This window comes from Aquarana catesbeiana, linkage group LG06 (genome assembly GCF_042186555.1).
Source record: "Aquarana catesbeiana isolate 2022-GZ linkage group LG06, ASM4218655v1, whole genome shotgun sequence".
NCBI lineage: Eukaryota > Metazoa > Chordata > Amphibia > Anura > Ranidae > Aquarana > Aquarana catesbeiana.
In genome coordinates, this window is record NC_133329.1 from 36,987,086 (window position 1) to 37,009,973 (window position 22,888).

Sequence of the window (22,888 nt, forward strand, 5' to 3'; positions counted from 1 at the left end):
AGTCAGGATGTGATTGGGAGGGGGTCTGTGCCAGAGTCAGGCTGTGATTGGGAGGGGGTCTGTGCCAGAGTCAGGCTGTGATTGGGATGGGGTCTTTGCCAGAGTCAGGCTGTGTTTGGGAGAGGGTCTGTGCCAGAGTCAGGATGTGATTGGGAGGGGGTCTGTGCCAGAGTCAGGCTGTGATTGGGAGGGGGTCTGTGCCAGAGTCAGGCTGTGATTGGGAAGGGGTCTGTTCCAGAGTCAGGCTGTGATTGGGAGGGGGTGTGTTCCAGAGTCAGGCTGTGATTGGGAGGGGGTCTGTGCCAGAGTCAAGCTGTGATTCGGAGGGGGTCTTTGCCAGAGTCAGGCTGTGATTGGGAGAGGGTCTGTGCCAGAGTCAGGCTGTGATTGGGAGGGGGTCTGTGCCAGAGTCAGGCTGTGATTGGGAGAGGATCTGTGCTAGAGTCAGGCTTTGATTAGGAGATGGTCTGTGCCAGAGTCAGGCTGTGATTGGGAGGGGGTCTTTGCCAGAGTCAGGCTGTGATTGGAAGGGGGTCTGTGCCAGAGTCAGGATGTGATTGGGAGGGGGTCTGTGCCAGATGAAGGCTGTGAGTGGGAGGGGGTCTGTGCAAGAGTCGGGCTGTGATTGGGAGGGGGTCTGTGCCAGAGTCAGGCTGTGATTGGGAGGGGGTCTGTGCCAGAGTCAGGCTGTGATTGGGAGGGGGTCTGTGCCAGAGTCAGGCTGTGATTGGGAAGGGGCCTGTGCCAGAGTCAGGCTGTGATTGGGAGGGGGTCTGTGCCAGAGTCTGGCTGTGAATGGGAGGTGGTCTGTGCCAGAGTCAGGCTGTGATTGGGAAGGGGTCTGTTCCAGAGTCAGGCTGTGATTGGGAGGGGGTCTGTGCCAGAGTCAGGCTGTGATTGGGAGGAGGTCTGTGCCAGAATCAGGCTGTGATTGGGAGAGGGTCTGTGCCAGAGTCAGGCTGTGATTGGGAGGGGGTCTGTGCCAGAGTCAGGCTGTGATTGGGAGGGGGTCTGTGCCAGAGTCAGGCTGTGATTAGGAGGGGGTCTGTGCCAGAGTCAGGCTGTGATTGGGAGAGGGTCTGTGCCAGAGTCAGGATGTGATTGGGAGGGGGTCTGTGCCAGATGAAGGCTGTGAGTGGGAGGGGGTCTGTGCAAGAGTCGGGCTGTGATTGGGAGGGGGTCTGTGCCAGAGTCAGGCTGTGATTGGGAGGGGGTCTGTACTAGAGTCAGGCTGTGATTGGGAGGGGGTCTGTGCCAGAATCAGGCTGTGATTGGGAGGGGGCCTGTGCCAGAGTCAGGCTGTGATTGGGAGAGGGTCTGTGCCAGAGTCAGGCTGTGATTGGGAGGGGGTCTTTGCCAGAGTCAGGCTGTGATTGGGAGAGAGTCTGTGCCAGAGTCAGGATGTGATTGGGAGGGGGTCTGTGCCAGATGAAGGCTGTGAGTGGGAGGGGGTCTGTGCAAGAGTCAGGCTGTGATTGGGAGGGGGTCTGTGCCAGAGTCAGGCTGTGATTGTGAGGGGGTCTGTGCCAGAGTCAGGCTGTGATTGGGAGGGGGTCTGTGCCAGAGTCAGGCTGTGATTGGGAGGGGGTCTGTGCCAGAGTCAGGCTGTGATTGGGAGGGGGCCTGTGCCAGAGTCAGGCTGTGATTGGGAGGGGGTCTGTGCCAGAGTCTGGCTGTGAATGGGAAGTGGTATGTGCCAGAGTCAGGCTGTGAATGGGAGGGGGTCTGTGCCAGAGTCAGGCTGAGAATGGGAGGGGGTCTGTGCCAGAGTCAGGCTGTGATTGGGAGGGGGTCTGTGCCAGAGTCAGGCTGTGGTTGGGAGGGGGTCTGTACCAGAGTCAGGCTGTGGTTGGGAGGGGGTCTGTGCCAGAGTCAGGCTGTGATTGGGAAGGGGTCTGTTCCAGAGTCAGGCTGTGATTGGGAGGGGGTCTGTTCCAGAGTCAGGCTGTGATTGGGAGGGGGTCTGTGCCAGAGTCAAGCTGTGATTCGGAGGGGGTCTTTGCCAGAGTCAGGCTGTGATTGGGAGAGGGTCTGTGCCAGAGTCAGGCTGTGATTGGGAGGGGGTCTGTGCCAGAGTCAGGCTGTGATTGGGAGGGGGTCTGTGCCAGAGTCAGGCTGTGATTGGGTGGGGGTCTGTGCCAGAGTCAGGCTGTGATTGGGAGAGGATCTGTGCTAGAGTCAGGCTTTGATTAGGAGATGGTCTGTGCCAGAGTCAGGCTGTGATTGGGAGAGGGTCTGTGCCAGAGTCAGGCTGTGATTGGGAGAGGGTCTGTGCCAGAGTCAGGATGTGATTGGGAGGGGGTCTGTGACAGATGAAGGCTGTGAGTGGGAGGGGGTCTGTGCAAGAGTCGGGTTGTGATTGGGAGGGGGTCTGTGCCAGAGTCAGGCTGTGATTGGGAGGGGGTCTGTGCCAGAGTCAGGCTGTGATTGGGAGGGGGTCTGTGCCAGAGTCAGGCTGTGATTGGGAGGGGGTCTGTGCCAGATGAAGGCTGTGAGTGGGAGGGGGTCTGTGCAAGAGTCGGGCTGTGATTGGGAGGGGGTCTGTGCCAGAGTCAAGCTGTGATTGGGAGGGGGTCTGTGCCAGAGTCAGGCTGTGATTGGGAAGGGGTCTGTTCCAGAGGCAGGCTGTGATTGGGAGGGGGTCTGTGTGAGAGTCGGGCTGTGATTTGGAGGGGGTCTGTGCCAGAGTCAGGCTGTGATTGGGAGGGGGTCTGTGCCAGAGTCAGGCTGTGATTAGGAGGGGGTCTGTGCCAGAGTCAGGCTGTGATTGGGAGAGGGTCTGTGCCAGAGTCAGGATGTGATTGGGAGGGGGTCTGTGCCAGATGAAGGCTGTGAGTGGGAGGGGGTCTGTGCAAGAGTCGGGCTGTGATTGGGAGGGGGTCTGTGCCAGAGTCAGGCTGTGATTGGGAGGGAGTCTGTGCCAGAGTCAGGCTGTGATTGGGAGGGGGTCTGTGCCAGAGTCAGGCTGTGATTGGGAGGGGGTCTGTGCCAGAGTCAGGCTGTGAATGGGAGGTGGTCTGTGCCAGAGTCAGGCTGTGAATGGGAGGGGGTCTGTGCCAGAGTCAGGCTGAGATTGGGAGGGGGCCTGTGCCAGAGTCAGGCTGTGATTGGGAGGGGGTCTGTGCCAGAGTCAGGCTGTGGTTGGGAGGGGGTCTTTACCAGAGTCAGACTGTGGTTGGGAGGGGGTCTGTGCCAGAGTCAGGCTGTGATTGGGAGGGGGTCTGTGCCAGAGTCAGGCTGTGATTGGGAAGGGGTCTGTTCCAGAGTCAGGCTGTGATTGGGAGGGGGTCTGTGCCAGAGTCAGGCTGTGATTAGGAAGGGGTCTGTTCCAGAGGCAGGCTGTGATTGGGAGGGGGTCTGTGCCAGAATCGGGCTGTGATTGGGAGGGGGTCTGTGCCAGGGTCAGGCTGTGATTAGGAGGGGGTCTGTGCCAGAGTCAGGCTGTGATTGGGAGAGGGTCTGTGCCAGAGTCAGGATGTGATTGGGAGGGGGTCTGTGCCAGATGAAGGCTGTGAGTGGGAGGGGGTCTGTGCAAGAGTCGGGCTGTGATTGGGAGGGGGTCTGTGCCAGAGTCAGGCTGTGATTGGGAGGGAGTCTGTGCCAGAGTCAGGCTGTGATTGGGAGGGGGTCTGTGCCAGAGTCAGGCTGTGAATGGGAGGGGGTCTGTGCCAGAGTCAGGCTGAGATTGGGAGGGGGTCTGTGCCAGAGTCAGGCTGTGATTGGGAGGGGGTCTGTGCCAGAGTCAGGCTGTGGTTGGGAGGGGGTCTGTACCAGAGTCAGACTGTGGTTGGGAGGGGGTCTGTGCCAGAGTCAGGCTGTGATTGGGAGGGGGTCTGTGCCAGAGTCAGGCTGTGATTGGGAAGGGGTCTGTTCCAGAGTCAGGCTGTGATTGGGAGGGGGTCTTTTCCAGAGTCAGGCTGTGATTGGGAGGGGGTCTGTGCCAGATGAAGGCTGTGATTCGGAGGGGGTCTTTGCCAGAGTCAGGCTGTGATTGGGAGATGGTCTGTGCCAGAGTCAGGCTGTGATTGGGAGGGGGTCTGTGCCAGAGTCAGGCTGTGATTGGGAGAGGGTCTGTGCTAGAGTCAGGCTGTGATTGGGAGAGGGTCTGTGCCAGAGTCAGGTTGTGATTGGGATGGGGTCTTTGCCAGAGTCAGGCTGTGTTTGGGAGAGGGTCTGTGCCAGAGTCAGGATGTGATTGGGAGGGGGTCTGTGCCAGAGTCAGGCTGTGATTGGGAGGGGGTCTGTGCCAGAGTCAGGCTGTGATTGGGAAGGGGTCTGTTCCAGAGTCAGGCTGTGATTGGGAGGGGGTGTGTTCCAGAGTCAGACTGTGATTGGGAAGGGGTCTGTTCCAGAGTCAGTCTGTGATTGGGAGGGGGTCTGTTCCAGAGTCAGGCTGTAATTGGGAGAGGGTCTGTGCCAGAGTCAGGCTGTGATTCGGAGGGGGTCTTTGCCAGAGTCAGGCTGTGATTGGGAGAGGGTCTGTGCCAGAGTCAGGCTGTGATTGGGAGGGGGTCTGTGCCAGAGTCAGGCTGTGATTGGGAGAGGGTCTGTGCCAGAGTCAGGCTGTGATTGGGAGAGGGTCTGTGCCAGAGTCAGGCTGTGATTGGGAGAGAGTCTGTGCCAGAGTCAGGATGTGATTGGGAGGGGGTCTGTGCCAGATGAAGGCTGTGAGTGGGAGGGGGTCTGTGCAAGAGTCAGGCTGTGATTGGGAGGGGGTCTGTGCCAGAGTCAGGCTGTGATTGTGAGGGGGTCTGTGCCAGAGTCAGGCTGTGATTGGGAGGGGGTCTGTGCCAGAGTCAGGCTGTGATTGGGAGGGGGTCTGTGCCAGAGTCAGGCTTTGATTGGGAGGGGGTCTGTGCCAGAGTCAGGCTGTGATTGGGAGGGGGCCTGTGCCAGAGTCAGGCTGTGATTGGGAGGGGGTCTGTGCCAGAGTCAGGCTGTGAATGGGAAGTGGTCTGTGCCAGAGTCAGGCTGTGAATGGGAGGGGGTCTGTGCCAGAGTCAGGCTGAGATTGGGAGGGGGTCTGTGCCAGAGTCAGGCTGTGATTGGGAGGGGGTCTGTGCCAGAGTCAGGCTGTGGTTGGGAGGGGGTCTGTACCAGAGTCAGGCTGTGATTGGGAGGGGGTCTGTTCCAGAGTCAGGCTGTGATTGGGAGGGGGTCTGTGCCAGAGTCAGGCTGTGATTGGGAGGGGGTCTGTTCCAGAGTCAGGCTGTGATTGGGAGGGGGTCTGTGCCAGAGTCAAGCTGTGATTCGGAGGGGGTCTTTGCCAGAGTCAGGCTGTGATTGGGAGAGGGTCTGTGCCAGAGTCAGGCTGTGATTGGGAGGGGGTCTGTGCCAGAGTCAGGCTGTGATTGGGAGAGGGTCTGTTGCAGAGTCAGGCTGTGATTGGGTGGGGGTCTGTGCCAGAGTCAGGCTGTGATTGGGAGAGGATCTGTGCTAGAGTCAGGCTTTGATTAGGAGATGGTCTGTGCCAGAGTCAGGCTGTGATTGGGAGAGGGTCTGTGCCAGTGTCAGGCTGTGATTGGGAGAGGGTCTGTGCCAGAGTCAGGCTGTGATTGGGTGGGGGTCTGTGCCAGAGTCAGGCTGTGATTGGGAGAGGATCTGTGCTAGAGTCAGGCTTTGATTAGGAGATGGTCTGTGCCAGAGTCAGGCTGTGATTGGGAGAGGGTCTGTACCAGTGTCAGGCTGTGATTGGGAGAGTGTCTGTGCCAGAGTCAGGATGTGATTGGGAGGGGGTCTGTGCCAGATGAAGGCTGTGAGTGGGAGGGGGTCTGTGCAAGAGTCGGGCTGTGATTGGGAGGGGGTCTGTGCCAGAGTCAGGCTGTGATTGGGAGGGGGTCTGTGCCAGAGTCAGGCTGTGATTGGGAAGGGGTCTGTTCCAGAGGCAGGCTGTGATTGGGAGGGGGTCTGTGCCAGAGTCGGGCTGTGATTGGGAGGGGGTCTGTGCCAGAGTCAGGCTGTGATTGGGAGGGGGTCTGTGCCAGAGTCAGGCTGTGATTAGGAGGGGGTCTGTGCCAGAGTCAGGCTGTGATTGGGAGAGGGTCTGTGCCAGAGTCAGGATGTGATTGGGAGGGGGTCTGTGCCAGGTGAAGGCTGTGAGTGGGAGGGGGTCTGTGCAAGAGTCGGGCTGTGATTGGGAGGGGGTCTGTGCCAGAGTCAGGCTGTGATTGGGAGGGAGTCTGTGCCAGAGTCAGGCTGTGATTGGGAGGGGGTCTGTGCCAGAGTCAGGCTGTGATTGGGAGGGGGTCTGTGCCAGAGTCAGGCTGTGAATGGGAGGGGGTCTGTGCCAGAGTCAGGCTGAGATTGGGAGGGGGTCTGTGCCAGAGTCAGGCTGTGATTGGGAGGGGGTCTGTGCCAGAGTCAGGCTGTGGTTGGGAGGGGGTCTGTACCAGAGTCAGACTGTGGTTGGGAGGGGGTTTGTGCCAGAGTCAGGCTGTGATTGGGAGGGGGTCTGTGCCAGAGTCAGGCTGTGATTGGGAAGGGGTCTGTTCCAGAGTCAGGCTGTGATTGGGAGGGGGTCTGTTCCAGAGTCAGGCTGTGATTGGGAGGGGGTCTGTGCCAGATGAAGGCTGTGATTCGGAGGGGGTCTTTGCCAGAGTCAGGCTGTGATTGGGAGGGGGTCTGTGCCAGAGTCAGGCTGTGATTGGGAAGGGGTCTGTTCCAGAGTCAGGCTGTGATTGGGAGAGGGTCTGTGCCAGAGTCAGGCTGTGATTGGGATGGGTTCTTTGCCAGAGTCAGGCTGTGTTTGGGAGAGGGTCTGTGCCAGAGTCAGGATGTGATTGGGAGGGGGTCTGTGCCAGAGTCAGGCTGTGATTGGGAGGGGGTCTGTGCCAGAGTCAGGCTGTGATTGGGAAGGGGTCTGTTCCAGAGTCAGGCTGTGATTGGGAGGGGGTGTGTTCCAGAGTCAGGCTGTGATTGGGAGGGGGTCTGTGCCAGAGTCAAGCTGTGATTCGGAGGGGGTCTTTGCCAGAGTCAGGCTGTGATTGGGAGAGGGTCTGTGCCAGAGTCAGGCTGTGATTGGGAGGGGGTCTGTGCCAAAGTCAGGCTGTGATTGGGAGAGGATCTGTGCTAGAGTCAGGCTTTGATTAGGAGATGGTCTGTGCCAGAGTCAGGCTGTGATTGGGAGGGGGTCTTTGCCAGAGTCAGGCCGTGATTGGGAGAGGGTCTGTGCCAGAGTCAGGCTGTGATTGGGAGAGGGTCTGTGCCAGAGTCAGTATGTGATTGGGAGGGGGTCTGTGCCAGATGAAGGCTGTGAGTGGGAGGGGGTCTGTGCAAGAGTCGGGCTGTGATTGGGAGGGGGTCTGTGCTAGAGTCAGGCTGTGATTGGGAGGGGGTCTGTGCCAGAGTCAGGCTGTGATTGGGAGGGGGTCTGTGCCAGAGTCAGGCTGTGATTGGGAGGGGGCCTGTGCCAGAGTCAGGCTGTGATTGGGAGGGGGTCTGTTCCAGAGTCAGGCTGTTGTTGTGAGGGGGTCTCTGTCAGACCCCCTCCCAATCACAGCCTGATTCTGGCTTCTATGCTTCAGCTTCTATGAATTGTAACCTTTTTAAATGTGTTGTAATAATGTAACATGCTGGGATCTCCTATTCTTTATTTCATTATAAATTAAGTCCACCAACCTTTACACCTTTTCCACGTTCCTTATTATATTTGTCTTCTATAGCTTTCAAGTCCTTCTTGAACTTGGCATATCCCCCACGCTCCATGTACTTTCTTGCAGGCAAAGCTTTCTCAAAGTCCGCAGAATGCTTCCTAATGATGGCCCAACATACCTCACGAGACTTTTTCTCATTCTTGGCAATAAATTCTTGTTTCTTGTTGACTAAATGTTCCTAAAGGGAATGAAATATACAAGCTTTACTTCACATGTGGGGTCAGGTTGTGTTCATTACTGTAACAATCAGTATTTATGGTACAGGGCTCATCAGATATAGAATAGTCATACATTTTCAACATGTTTTTTCTTAGGCACAATGTTTAGATATGTTATCCTAACAGGTTGTGCTCAGGCCACCAGATACAATGGCCAGGACTGTCTTTAACCCAGGACAAAAGGGGCAGCTGCCCTGTCCTCAGTCATTATTGTGGGGCCCAAAGCAGCTGCCCCTTGAGCCCGCATTGCTGGCAAACAGTTGATAAGTGGATTTGGGAGGGCCCAAGAAAATGCAACAAGATACAGATACAAGCCGGCCACCCCCTCTTTTCTCGGGGGTTCGGCTCTCCGGCTTTTTGTTATTTGTCTCCTTCCATGCACCTTTCCTGCTTTGGTGTCTGAGTGACTGTTGGATGGGTATCCCATACAGTAGCATTAGGACTTACTGAGAACTTTTCAGATGAAACTATTTGAAACTATTTGAACATTTTAGCATATGCCAATGCCTTTCTCCCTTTCTTGCCATCCTCATGAGCTCCCAGTATATGTATCTCTTAATTAAATAATAGGACTGAGGTATTATTGTCTTTTCCGCATGACAGTTTGAACGATAAATATTACATCCCTCCCTACGGGAGATCTGGCATTGTTTGGACTGGTCTTGGATGCAGGGCAGTGGGGCTACTCAGGAAATTTTTCCAATTGTTTGTACTCCCACGCCTATTTATGAGGCTCAGCGAATCACGCTCCTTTACACTTGATAATTAAGTCCCTTTTCCTGACGAAGCCACATCGGCGAAACATGTTGAAACATTTGGACGTCATACTACTTTGTATGTGATTACAGTATTTTATTGTCAGAAATATACAAAAAAAGTGTAGCGCTATAAACTCCAACCTCAGATGACGGCTCTTTAGCAGAAACACGTTGGGTGGACCCTTCATAATTACCGCTATTTGAATTTTGTGCCTTTGATGATCTTCTAATATGTGAGTCTTTTTATCCATCTCTCGCATGATATACGACTATTCGTTTGTGGCCTTCTATTGGAATATAATGTATATGCCGTGTGGATAACTATGGAAGTTGAATTGCCCTCTTGGTTTGGAAGTCTGGATGGTGTCAACCCCATTTGGACTTTACTATATTTATACTACTACTTTCGTTTTTTATTACTTGCATATTATATATGTACACAGTGTATCATATTTAGTTTATACTAATATTGCATTGTGTTTTTTTTCCACTTTGTTTATAGTATGTACACAGTATTTGTACATATATAGTACATCATAGTTCTCTATGCTAACACTTAATTTTATGTTATACACTGTGAATTGTGTTTAAACACCATTTACTTAATTTTCGGAGTTTATAGCGCTACACTTTTTTGTATATTTTCTAATACTTGGGTCTATAGGTGTGTTGGCTGCTATTTACTTCCAATTTTCTACGCAGCGCTGTATTACTTATATTTTTTATGCTATTGTCAGAAATATGAAGTGGGTGTATACCTATGACTGTAGTAAACTGTATTCCTTACCTTTTTTAATGCTTTCTTAAATAAATAACTTATATATTTTTATATTAAACTTGAGTGATTCTCTGTGCGGTGTACCTTTAAAGTCCCATATCTCCAATCTATTTGTCTTATGAACTTTAGGGATGTTGGTACCATATTATTTTTAGTTTGTTTGGAGCTGACCTCTGCCCACATTTTTGACCACTTTCCAAATCTGGCAGCAAACCTTACAGGAAGCAACCTAACCTGCCTATGGCATAGCTGGGAAAACTGATTCCAAAAAGCTTCAGTTTCTCAAACAATTACTAAAATTGCAGTGCTAACTAAATACCGTGAACCAATTTGTTCATTTGTGTATTTTATGTTTTTATTTGAAACAAAAAAAAACCTTACCATAAACTGTATAAGGAACTTCTGATCTTTATCCTTGAAGGACTTTTTCAGAAACAATGCCCGAGCTTCAGCTTCACACTTTTGACTTTTTCCAAGGAAGTTGTCAAGTGTTTCAGTGGGCAGCGTAACTTCCTTCATCCTTTCCTCATAGAGCTGTGCCGCTTTCTGGATGGCCACTTTGTTCTCTTTATCAGCCAAAGAAATCACAGCATCCTCCATGCAGGCAACATTAGAAGAGCTTATAGCTTCAGTGTAAATTGTGGCCAGATCACCCAGTTCTGGAGACATTAGAAAATACATGAGCAGAATTGGCTTATTTGTCTCTGTATGATAATGAGTCTCAGTATAATATGTATCAATTCTATGCAAAATCATGATGCAGAAACAATCTTTCATCAGGGCTGATATATAACAATGTATCAAAGGTGCTGATTCCACTTGTTGGCAAAGTACATCATTCAAAAAGTTACCAGATAATTGTTGCCACAACAAATACTGTAGGGTTACTGTGTCATTGTGATAGAGAATGGTTTCATCATGCAGATCTTTTGTAGGTCACTACATAATTTAATGAAGGGAAGATTCTGGACAGCTGCACTCAAAATCAAATGCCTTTATTAAAAAAAAGGAGGTAATAATCCAAAAAGTACAAGCCACAGCAAACAACGGATCACAGGAGTTGACGCGTTTCACACTTTCAAAAGTGCTTATTCATATCTTCGAGCATTCAAGCTATGAATAAGTCCTTTTGAAAGTGTGAAATGCGTTGGGTCCTGTGATCTGTTGTTTGCTGTGGTTTGTATTTTTTGGATTATTACCTCCTTTTTTTAATAAAGGCATTTGATTTTGAGTGCGGCTGTCCAGAATCTTCCTTTCATCCAATTACCTATGCTTAGCCAGCACCTGCTGTTCCTACTCTGAGGAGAGCTACATTTCCAGACACCCTTCCTAGAGCGGCATCTCTCCTCCCCTCACTACATAATTTACTAAGTGATCCAACTCAAAAGGAAGACAAATAGCAGTTTACAACACAGGCAACTGATATGGTACTGTATAGCACAGTTAATAGATACTTTTCCATTTACTACAAAATTACCATATTCCAGGAGTTAAAGGGGTTGTAAAACCTCAAGGTTTTTCACCTTAATGCATTCTATGCATTAAGGTGAAAAACCTCCTGTGATGCAGACCCCCCTCTTTAGAGCCCCCCTTTTACTTACCTGAACCCGGTCTTTCCATCACCAGGGGTGAGCACACCAGCTCAAGCCGCTGTCTTGGATCCTCATTGGATAGATTGATAGCAGCAGGAGCCATTGGCTCCCGCTGCTATCAATCAAATCCAATGACCCGGGAGGCAGAGTGCGGGGCTGAGTCCTGCAGTCTGTGTCAATGGACGCAGTAGCAGGACACAGGAGCACGCCCACACAAGTGCCCCCATGGAAAGCTTTTCTCCGTGGGGGCACTCGAGAAGAGGAGGAGCCTGGAGTGCCATGGAGGGACCCCAAAAGAGGAGGATCTAGGCCACTCTGTGCAAAACCTTTGCACAGAGGAGAAAAGTATGACATGTTTGTTATTTAAAAAAAAAACACGAACCTTTACAACCCCTTTAAAAGAAAACGTTTACTGTTGTTGGATAGAGAGTAGAATAGTGGCGGCTGCTACATTAGGGGCACCACCCCCCTAATCCATGCGCTTGTCCCCTAATCTACATGCAGGGCGCAGGACGCAAGGATTTCAATGAGGCTCTAATTGGTTTCGAAAAAGCGTGGGCCCGGGGCGCAGAGCACTGCGCCCTGAGCCCACCCAATTGTGTGACAATAGAGAACTAATATTGTCTTCCTGCTTCTCCTCCCGGCCAATCAGGAAGTGGCTCTTTAGACTCGATTGGCTGAGAGGAGAAGCGACTGTATTGGCCACCGAGGAAGAGATGCAGGGGGAAGCTGCCGAGGAGGAAATGCAGGGGGAAGCTGCCAAAGCTTCCCCCCGACCTAGATGGGGTAAGTGCGGGGCTGGTGGGCAGACGGGCGAGTGACATGGTTTGCCAATAGACCAAGCGATGGGGGGATTTTGACTGACAAACAGACCGACCAAATGGGGGGATGGATGGATCGACTGACAGACTGGCCAAACGGGGGGTGGGGGGTGATTTGTTTGCTGCCCCCCCAAAAAAATGGAGCACCGCCTGCCACAGCTAATTACTGTCTGTGCCCCCTTTAAGGAGATTCATCCTCTCTATTGGTCTTGTTTACCATTATCAGTGAAAGTGAAAGTAAAAGAAAATCCTAAATTTTGGGTTGTCCCCAGAAGAGTAAGAGAGGGGAAATCCTCCAATGGGGACACTAGTTCTGGTGACCTGGGTGGGGGGGTCCCAAGAGATTTCCTTAAAGAAGAAGTATGGCCAAAGCTATTTATCTCCTATGGATCACAAGTGTGCAGTTTATTTCAGTCAACAGTGGGCTAAAGCCTGATGTCGGCTGATGTCGCTCAGCTGGTCTAGGCTCTGGCAAGATCCCGACCATATGGTTGGTATACCCCCAAGAAGTCTGGACTGGCACCTGGCTCCGCCTCTCAGCAATATGCTAAGAGCCTGAGCCAGCCTCTCCCACCCCCTCCACAGCCCAACACTCCAGTGAGCGTTGGAGGGGAGGACAGAGAGCTGCTGAATGACAGTCACAGTAGTGCAGAAGGGGATAACTGAGCGATTAATGGTGTTTGATCACTCAGTTCTCACTCCAGAGCCAGCGGGATACAAATGCAGCAACAGCTCGATGCCACATCCACTTAGGTGAGTATGATTGTTTTTTAAATCCCCAAATTCTCTTTTAAATTGCAGAGATTTCCTCTCACTTCCTGTAATAGCTATGGGACGGAAAGTTAAGGGAAATCTCCCAAATGGGACACAGATGGCAAAAATAAACCTTACAGGGGTTATAACCCTCCCCTTCTCTATCCAAAAAAAAGTTTTGCCTACAGTTCTCATTTAGGCTGGAAGCACTTACACAGTCTTATATCTTTCTAACACATTTTGTCCCAGAGCAGGACTTCCTCAGAAGGTGTGGCAGACATTACAATCTGAGGAAGTTTAGTATTGGGATTGGGAATTGGGCATTTAGCTTAAAGCGATAGTAAACTGCTCCAAAAAAAAAAAAACAATAAAAAAACTTTCCCCTGTAAGACAAATGTATAATGTGCTAGCACACTATGCAAGACTTACCTTAAAATGAAGCACTCCAGCAGCGCGCTGCCAGCGCTGGCAGGGCTTCCATCTTCGCCCGGTCTTCCTTCCGTGGGGCCGCAATAACGCCACTCCCACGGGTGTCCGTAGGAGCCCTCATATACAGCACTAGCTCTAAAGGTCCGGCACAGTATGCCGGACCTTCACAGCGCATGCACCGGTGACATCACCAGTTGCATTCTGTGTCAATATCTCCTAAACAGTGTAAGTTTAGGAGATATTCATTGCACCTACAGGTAAGCCTTCTTACAAGCTTACCTGTAGGTACAAGGTGAAAAAGTGGGTTTACTAATACTTTACCAATTTAGTTTGACCCATTATTGAGTGGATTATCCCCATTTAGAGGGAAGTTAATAATAATAAAAAAAGGTTACAAATATATGCCCCTGCTTACATGACCCCGACACCACAGCTGGCCTAAAGGACCTAACTACACACAGAGAAAAAGAAACATAAGACATATCTAGGGTGTTATAATAGTGTCTGTCCAAGTGATGTCCTTGAGCCCAATATCCAATAACATGACTATTTTCCACAAGTTTGGAAATGGCCTCTTTTTGCCATTATTCTGTGCTCATCATGCCACATTCCATCGCATCAGCAACCAATGTGTTCTATGACATTGGTTGAGATAGTTTCCTTTAGATGAGAAGATATATCTTAATTTAAACTGTACGTCTACTCAAAACGTTCTATTTTTTCCATTTTGGATGGATGCATGGAGTTGGGAAATCTAAGAACTTCTGCCAGGTTTTTATTGCTGTCTGTATCTCCACTGGGGAGATGAATTTTCTATTTGGGGAGAGATTTCCTCCTACTTCTTCTTACTGTATCTCTATGTAACATGAAGTGAATGGAAATTACACCCACCCCTCCAGCACACAAAGGAACACAGGCAGTAAAAGCAAAAAAAAAAGCTGGTTTTAAAGCGGAGGTCCACCCTATTTTACAACTTTTGCTCAATCACATTACAGCAATGTATTCAGTTATAAATAGAACTTTTTTTTTTTTTTTCTAGTGTACCTGTGTTTTTCTCATGTTCATCTCTGCTTCCTATAAGTGTCCACTGCAGATATGGGTGGGTATTTTGCGGATATTCCGTCATTTCCTGTGTGCCGCACTCTCCTGGGAGCTCATGTCATTGTTCCCAGGAGTTATTGCGGAGGCCTGCCGTGAGTTCTCGCGGGATTTCGAAAGAGGATTTTTCTTTGTATTGGTTTGGTTGCCATCACAATGGGGCGGGAACTTCCGACGACGCCCGCTGTGATGGCAAGCCGGAAGCCTACGGCGCTGCTAGCCTTAAACACTGAGCATGCAAGGGAACGAGCAGTGAATGCTGGGAGCTCAGCATTCACCGGGTCCCGGAAAGCAATGCTTGTGGGCTTCACATGCCCACAAGAAAGATGGGAACAGCCAGGATCACTTTTTATAACTACTTCTTACAAACGAAACAGCAACAGATTTAAAACACCCAAACAGTGAGTATTACTTTATGATTGGGAGTGTCTGAATGACTACAAAAAAAAAAATTGAATGGTCGCAGGACCTCTGCTTTAACCATTCGTGCTCTATCAAAAGTGACAAAATTGTATTTACTATTATTAGTTTTTTGTTTTTATTAGTTGACCAAAATTCTAGCTAGAGATACACTGTATCCATGCCTTAAAATGATCTAGGTCAGGGTAATGCAATTAGCGGATCTCCAGTTGTTGCAGAACTACAAGTCTCATGAGGCATAGCAAGACTCTGACAGCCACAAGCATGACACCCAGAGGCAGAGGCATGATGGGACTTGTAGTTTTGCAACATCTGGAGGTCTGCCAATTGCATATCCCTGATCTAGGTGCTCCTTATGCCGTGTACACACAAGCGGACTTTTCGACCAGACTGGTCCAACGGACCAAATCCGGAGTACAATCCGACCATGTGTGGGCTCCATCGGACCCGCAGCTGACTTTTTTGGTCGAAAATCTGACGGACTTTAGATATGGAACATGTTTCAAATTTGTCCGACGCACTCGAGTCCGGTTGAAAAATCTGCTCGTCTGTATGCTAGTCCGACGGACAAAAAACGACGCTAGGGCAGCTATTGGCTACTGGCTATCAACTTCCTTATTTTAGTCCGGTCGTACGTCATCACGTACAAATCCGTCGGACTTTGGTGTGATCGTGTGTAGGCAAGGTAGTTCGTTAGAAAGTCCATCAAAAGTCCGTCGAAAGTCCGTTGGAAAGACTGTCGGACAATTGTTGCCGAAAAGTCTGCCCGTGTGTACAGGGCATTAGATGGCACATTTTATATTTGCCTTTGGTCTGTAATTCTCTTTAACCAGCTGAAAGCTATACAACATTGAATGTACTTACGTGCTCCTGTTAGAGTCAGCACCTCCTTCAAACCTTTAACCTCGGCATTCTGGAAAATGTAATCACAGAACTTCTTGCTCTGGGCCACAAAGTTGTCATTGAGCTCATTGTCATCTACTTCCTCCAGTTTCTGCAGATGTTTCTCACTGATAGTCGGAAAAGGAAACAAAAAGCATTTCCGCTTTCCAAAATACATCCGGATACATTCCCTGGGCCTGTTATATGCCTCATCCTTCGTTGTTTTTACAGCTTTTGTGAATGGAATGAGAGGGATAGAGAAGATGGTTATTTGGGTTTCCAGTTTTATTGGTAAATGTCATTTGAACACACTTCTAAAAGTGACCCAGTGAGGAATCCACTACTTGAACCACTTTTATGAGAAAATGAGGGAAAAAATGATACTGGGGTTATGGCATGTAGCTGCAGCCATAACCCCCGGTATTAAACATCAAAGTAACGACACATTTTTCTAGGCGGTCGGCAAGTGGGTAATCATGTATTTTTACATTTAGAGTGTAGTATAGGGGCTGCCCCCCCCCCAAATTCCCATTCAAATTTTCACCATGCATTACCTTGCTGTGGTGCATTGCGGTGCTATTCATTTTTAATGGCACCACATCGTACCCATGCTACAGCAAACCACAACATACATGCTGTGCTTTATGATGTGCTAAGGTAGAAATGAATGGGCCACATTCATTTTTCTTTATGCATTCAATGTGTGCAGCCAGCCCATTAAAAATTAATTAATGTAGCACACCTTACCCAGTCACACAACATTGCATTAGAGTGAAATATGAACAAAGCATATCCCTCTATAGTGTGTACTCGTCTCATTCCAGAGCACTAAGTGTCGTTTCTGTCTGCTGTTTCCTTCCTCTGCTATCTGCACGAGTCACTTCTGACATGTTTTCCTGACACCAAGAGAAAAATGGTGACAGGGGAGGGAGCTCCAGCTGATTGACAGCCTCAGTTCTGTTCTTGTGTTAAGGGGGTGTGTCTCTTCCTTCCAATCAGCTCTCAGAACTCTCCTCAGTGAGCTCTAAAGAGTGTAACTTCAGTCCCCCTTTTGCAACAGTTTAAATAAGCTCTATAGAATCTAAACTTTGAACGGCTGTAGAGAAGAGAAGACTGAAGATAAACAGGTACAACTTATATAGGAGGATTTGTTTCATCTCTGTGTGTCACCTGAAGCCAGTGACTTCACTGGGTATATGGAAGGGTTTACAACCACTTTAATGTAACAAACAGTGTGAATGGGCCCTCAAGGGACCATTACAGCACTCCATTTTTCAGCTGCACTTTTGGTGTCATATCCTGAAGTGGTTTCCATAAATTCCTATAGTTGGCATTTTAGGTCCTGTGGTCTCTAATGGAATCGTTAAAAGAAGAAACTTCTGAGCAAACCTCGAATGAGAGTCTCGGCATAGAAGCTGCACAGGTACAACTGGGTCATAGAATACCACCTATACTTATACTGTATTATATGATTAAATATACAAGAACATTTTCATAAATTACCCTCCATACTTACAATCTTTAAGCTTTAAAGCATTCTCCAGGTATTCGTCTTCTGAAACCTGTTTTCCATCAATATTCAATGCCAAATGAAAGTCCCTCACTGCCCAGATAAAGATGGGGAAATGGCTGGAAAATTCAGCCTCCTCATCCTCGTTGTCTTCAGTCTTCACCTTTATTAATTCAGTGATTTCCCAGACAAATCTGTTCAGTATTAAGGAGACACAACATTTTTATTTTCTTTCTTATGTAAAGCCATGTTAGTTCAAGCACCCAGCAGAACAAGTCCGCCCTCTCAGGATGCATCTCCTTTCCTTCTACTAAAATTAGTTTAGTTTATTCTTGCAGCTTTTTGGGCTCCATAGGGGCCTGTAATTATACCTTGTGTATTGTAACAAACTGCACTGTTACTGATTGCAAGATGTTTATTAACCACAAGGTGGCAGTGTTCTGCAGGCCAGTTATTATAGACTTCAATATAGCAAAGCATTGCTGAACTTGTGTGCTGACAACAGGACTTCTGTACCTAGACATGTTGAATGCAGACTACATTTCCCAGAAGAGCTCGAAAAAAAGTGGGAACCTATATAATCAAATGCCCCAGAACTTTCAGGGAAGGAAGGAAGGCAACTGTGAGAGGGTGGGGACATGTGTGAGATCACAGTGTGGGACTCAGAGGACCCAGGCATGGTTGGGGGAGATCAGAGAGCCAGAAAGAGGGACTGCAGATCGCTGGTATCACTGAGAAGCAGTAGGGTGGCCCTGCACAGAGTCAGATCGTGGTAACAATATATCTATACCACAGAGGGACTGAGAGAACAAGGGGGCTCCCCAACTGAGAGACCTTCCCTCACTTTTCTAAAACTACAGACCAGGTGAGAGGGTTCCATAACCCAAACCATCACAAGCTACAAGTGACTCTGTCATTTCCAGTTGTTTCAGTTTATTACACCTTGCATTACAGTTTGCCACACTGTGACACAGACATCCTAGCCCATTCAGTAAGGCGGTCTACTGCTTAGTGTCTCTTCATTGCCCTGAAATCACAGGGCTTTTGCTAGAGTATGTGTTTCCCTGCAGACAGGAAGACTGTTAGTATCTCATCTCAAGCCTCTTCCATATGTAAAGGAACTTACTTCATCAGACTAGTTCACCACCTACAGGGGTTCAGTTCTGCTGAAGTATGCTTCAGACTCTTCCTCAATTTTGGCCATTCTGCATTCATTTCCCTTGTTAAAGGGACCTTAAAGAAAGGGATATAACTGCTCCAGGCAGGTCAGATTTTAGTGAACCTCTCCTCTAGTTTGGAAGCCACTGGTGCTGGCAATGCATGTAGCAATAAAATTTGAGAAAAATTCTGGACAGCCGCACTCCAAAAAATAGCCTTTATTCGTCAAAAGGAATAAAAAATACATGCCACAGCAGAACGGACAGAAGATCTGACGGGTTTCACACTATCAAACAGTGCTTAAGCATAGCTTTGGAGAATAACGCACAGGCGGGGGTTCAGTTATCCTGACTGGGTGTCATATGACATGACGTCCAGCAGGATAACAGCCACCGCGCGCCCGTGGGGGTGTGCATTGCAGCGATTGGTGGTGCGGTGTGTCAGTCTGACAAACCGCTACACCGATCTCAGTCTCGGCCCCGACGGAGGCTCTTTACCACGTGATCAGCCGTGTCAAACCACGGCTGATCATGATGTAAACAGGAAGAGCCGCTGATCGGCTTTTCCTCACTCGCGTCTGACAGGCGTGAGTAGAGGAGAGCCGATCTGCGGGTGAATTTAATGCCCTGGAATCACCAGTGAGTCTGTCCAGTAAATTTGAGGCTCTAGTCCTTAAATTTCATTTGAGTAATGAGGATGCATGTTCTCTTCTGAAAGCATGGCTACCAGGACCTTTGGCAGGCCAGTTATCTGCACAGGTTAATTATAACTTAGCAGATGCAGAGGTGCGGAGGAAAGAGTTGCAGCGTATTGTGGACAGTCCTGATAATGGTATGAGTGATTTACAACAAATGAATTTTATGAGAGGAGATGACCCAATTTTGTTCTGCAGTGAGTATCTTGCATTGTATACGAAAGTTTTCAACTGTCCTGACTTATTGGAGGATGATACAATTTCATATACTCAATGGCCAATAAGTGTTATGTAAGCTATCCCACTAGAATGGCTCTGGAGAATGCTATATCCTACCAAAATTTTGTCAATATCCTGCGATATCTGTTAAGAGTCCAGTGATAGGGAATATGGGTCAAAGGCAGGTGTATCCGTAATAAGCAGAGGTACAGAAAGGCGGAGAGAGTTCAGACGTTCTAAATGGAATAGACATGGACATAGATTTCGTAAAGCCCTTAATATTGCTAGCATGGAGCAGGAAACCCCAGAAATACAGGTATCTGCAACGAAAACCCCCACCCAGGACAGGGACAGCACAGCGCAAAGGCCTGATATGAAAGATAGCAGCCAGGACAGATCACACAGTTCTGAAGAGATAAGAAATGACAGTCCACACCCTTAAAATAGCCAGCAACAAGATGAACATTCCAATCTTTGCCCCCTGGGCTAATCCACCATTCTGGCTTGTATGTAGTTGGACGCAAATTGCATTGCCATTTTTCCTGAGTAATATGGCAAAGTTTACCAATACTGATTGCTTACTTTAGGAAAATATGGCAATTGTTCCCTAGCTTTGCAATTAATGGGAAAAGGCCTGGGGGACTCAAAAAAAAAGTCAATTGTCATGATAATTGTGTGTTTGGTTTCATAGCTAACCTTGTATTATTATGATATTAACATGTGCTTCAGAAACAGCTCCTATGGAACAGTCCATAATGGTCTTACCGTGTTGCGCTTCCCAACACGTACCGCTTTGCCACTGAGTGAATGGACACCCCTTGCCGGTACTGCACCCCGTCCTGAAGATATCAGAAAGGAGAAGATATAGAATGGTGACATGGAAGCTGTCACTGAAGAATGATGGTGGTGTGTCACTCAGTGGCAAAGCGGCATGTGTTGGGAAGCGCAACATGGTAAGACTATTATGGACTGTTCCATAGGAGCTGTTTCTGAAGCACATGTCCAAAACCGCAACACAGTAAGACAGTTATGGACTGTTCCATAGGAGATGTTCATGTTGAAAAATGCAACACAGTAATACAGTTAAGGACTGTTCCATAGGTACTGGTTCAGAAACACAGGATGGGAAACGACATGCGTTAAGACATTTATGGACTGTTCAATGGGAGCCGTGTCTGAAGAAGGGTGGTATGCGCCCTTTAGGCGCAAAGAGGCATATGTTGCATAGCAACATGGTCTAGTGTTATATTTAGTATCCAGAGTTGAATTGAATCTGTCATAAATCCTTTACATATCTGTTTCCTATTCCCAAAGATCACCCAGGCTAATCCTTGCAATTCCATGGTTTTAAAGTGGTTTCTTTCTGGTGGATACAACCAAGCATTTGCTTTCCTGGGGGCGGTCTGGAATGTCATTTCTCAGCTCTTGGCTCCGGACCGTCTATTTCTATAACGCAAACTTGAAAGGGGCCATGGCTGACAGGATGATTGATGACGGTGGGTGACAAAGATCAAAGGATCAACAGACACCTAAAGATTGACATGGACAATGCCAAAGTACAGCAGGACAGACAGTACTGTTGAGAAGGACTACCCCATAAATACTGTGATTCGTCAAAAGTCTAGATGGTATGGCAATGGGGTTGGGTTTGAATGGTGTATGATCGAAGTATAAAAGACTGAGCAAGGAAGAGAAATTAATACACAGATATAATATTAATTATTATATTGATTACTTCATTTGGCACCCCCAGAGAGCGTGTGAATTTTATTTTTACACAGGATCCACAAAAACCTAATGTATTTTTTTTTGTCTTGATTCCCTGTAAGTAGGGATGAGCCAAACACCCCCCGGTTCGGTTCGCACCAGAACCTGCGAACGGACCGAAAGTTCGCACGAACGTTAGAACCCCATTGACGTCTATGGGACTCGAACGTTCGAAATCAAAAGTGCTCATTTTAAAGGCTAATTTGCATGGTATTGTCCTAAAAAGGGTTTGGGGACAGGGGACATGTATCAATGCAAAAAAAACTTTTAAAAACGGCCGTTTTTTCGGGAGCAGTGATTTTAATGATGCTTAAAGTAAAAAAAAAAAAAAGTGAAATATTCCTTTAAATATCGTACCTGAGGGGTGTCTATAGTATGCCTGTAAAGTGACGCGTGTTTCCCGTGTTTAGAACAGTCCCTGCACCAAATGTCATTTTTAAAGGAAAAAATCTCATTTAAAACTGCTTGCGGGTTTAATGTAATGTCGGGTCCTGGCAATATGGATGAAAATCAGTGAGACAAACGGCATGGGTACCCCCCAGTCCATTACCAGGCCCTTTGGGTCTTGTATGGATATTAAGGGGAACCCTGCACCCAAATTTAAATAAGGAAAGGTGTGGGGCCACCAGGCCCTATATACTCTGAACAGCAGTATACAGGCTGTAGGTTTGTTGTTAAGTAGAATCTCTTTGTAATTTTGAACGGGTACATTTTTAACGTGTTTAGCTCCAGCCAAAAAATCTTTTTTAAGCTTTTTGGAAAACATAGGGAAGGGTTATCACCCCTGTGACATTTGTTTTGCTGTCTTTCCTCCTCTTCAGAAGATTTCACCTCACTTTTTGTCCCAATGGATTGGAAAGCATCAGTGGAAAGGAGAAATGTTTTTCCCATATTAACTCTTACAGGAGAGAATTCCCCTTCCTAGGGGTAGATTTCATCTCACTTCCTGTTGTCTCCTTCCGTTTGCAAGTAGGAGTCGTTTGTAAGTTAGTGGTTTGAAAGTAGGGTCCTGCCCTATATACTCAGCAGAAATTTGGGCCTTAGGTGTTGCTGTGGCCACAACACTGTAAGCCCTCACAGGGCTCTGCTGTGAAATATTAGATCAAGAATTGTAATTACATGCCCCTGTTGAACAGGAGCTGAAAAATTAGGCCTTAGGCACTGGTGCTGGTGCCACAACACTGCAACCCCTCACAGATACTCTAGTTGGAATGCAGGAACGAGCCCTGCTGCAAAGTATTGCATCAAAAATTGTAATTACACGCCCCTGTTAAACAGGGGCAGAAAAAATGGGCCTTAGGCACTGGTGCCACAACACTGCAACCCCTCACAGACACTCTAGTTGGAATGCAGGAATGAGCCCTGCTGCAAAGTATTACATCAAAAATTGTAATTACACGCCCCTGTTAAACAGGGGCTGAAAAATTGTGCCTTAGGCACTGGTGGTGGCGCCCAGAACCAAAAATGTTCTTACAAGCTATCAGCGTGATGATTGAGGAAGAGGATAATTACTCAGGGATAGTCACTCAGCATCAGCATAGGCAGTCTTTGAAGGGATCTGAGATTTCAAAAAAAATTATTCGGTTACATCAGCATCAGGTGCTTGGTAGCTGGTGGTGATCCAAGACTCATTCATTTTTATGAAGGTCAGTCGATCGACCGAGTCAGTGGACAGACGCACCCTGTGATCGGTTACCACGCCTCCAGCAGCACTGAATGTGCGTTCCGAAAGAACGCTGGATGCAGGACAGGCCAGTAGCTCAATTGCATACTGTGCAAGCTCTGGCCAGTGATTCATCCTCAAGACCCAGTAACCCAGAGGATTTTCGGTGGGAAAGGTGTCCAAGTCTGATCTTGCCCCTAGGTATTCCTGCACCATGTAAAACAGACGCTGGCGATGGTTGCTGGAACCGATCATACCTTGGGGCTGCGGACCAAAAAATTGTCTGAACGCATCGGTCAGACGGCCACCTTCTCCACCGCTCCTTCTTTGACTGACCGAAGCCTCAGCAACACATTGTCCAGAAACAGGAGTTTGTAACCTCCCAGTCTCTGGGAACGCGTTGCACAGACCTTTCTGCAAGGCCTCCCGAAGATGTTTCATCCTCTGCTCCCTCTGCGATGGCAAGATAAGGTCCG

General features: G+C 48.5%; 1 protein-coding gene across 1 annotated transcript in view; it reads right to left on the minus strand.

Annotated features, from left to right (window-relative positions):
- LOC141148308 (guanylate-binding protein 3-like) overlaps positions 1–22,888 on the minus strand; it is a 129,048-nt gene that overhangs the window by 75,404 nt on the left and 30,756 nt on the right. Inside the window, exons 6-9 of the mRNA XM_073635612.1 lie at positions 16,918–17,105; positions 15,384–15,632; positions 9,788–10,065; positions 7,618–7,830 (exon numbers count right to left, since the gene is read on the minus strand). Coding sequence (XP_073491713.1) covers positions 7,618–7,830; positions 9,788–10,065; positions 15,384–15,632; positions 16,918–17,105 — 928 coding nt within the window. The remainder of the gene's footprint in view (positions 1–7,617; positions 7,831–9,787; positions 10,066–15,383; positions 15,633–16,917; positions 17,106–22,888) is intronic.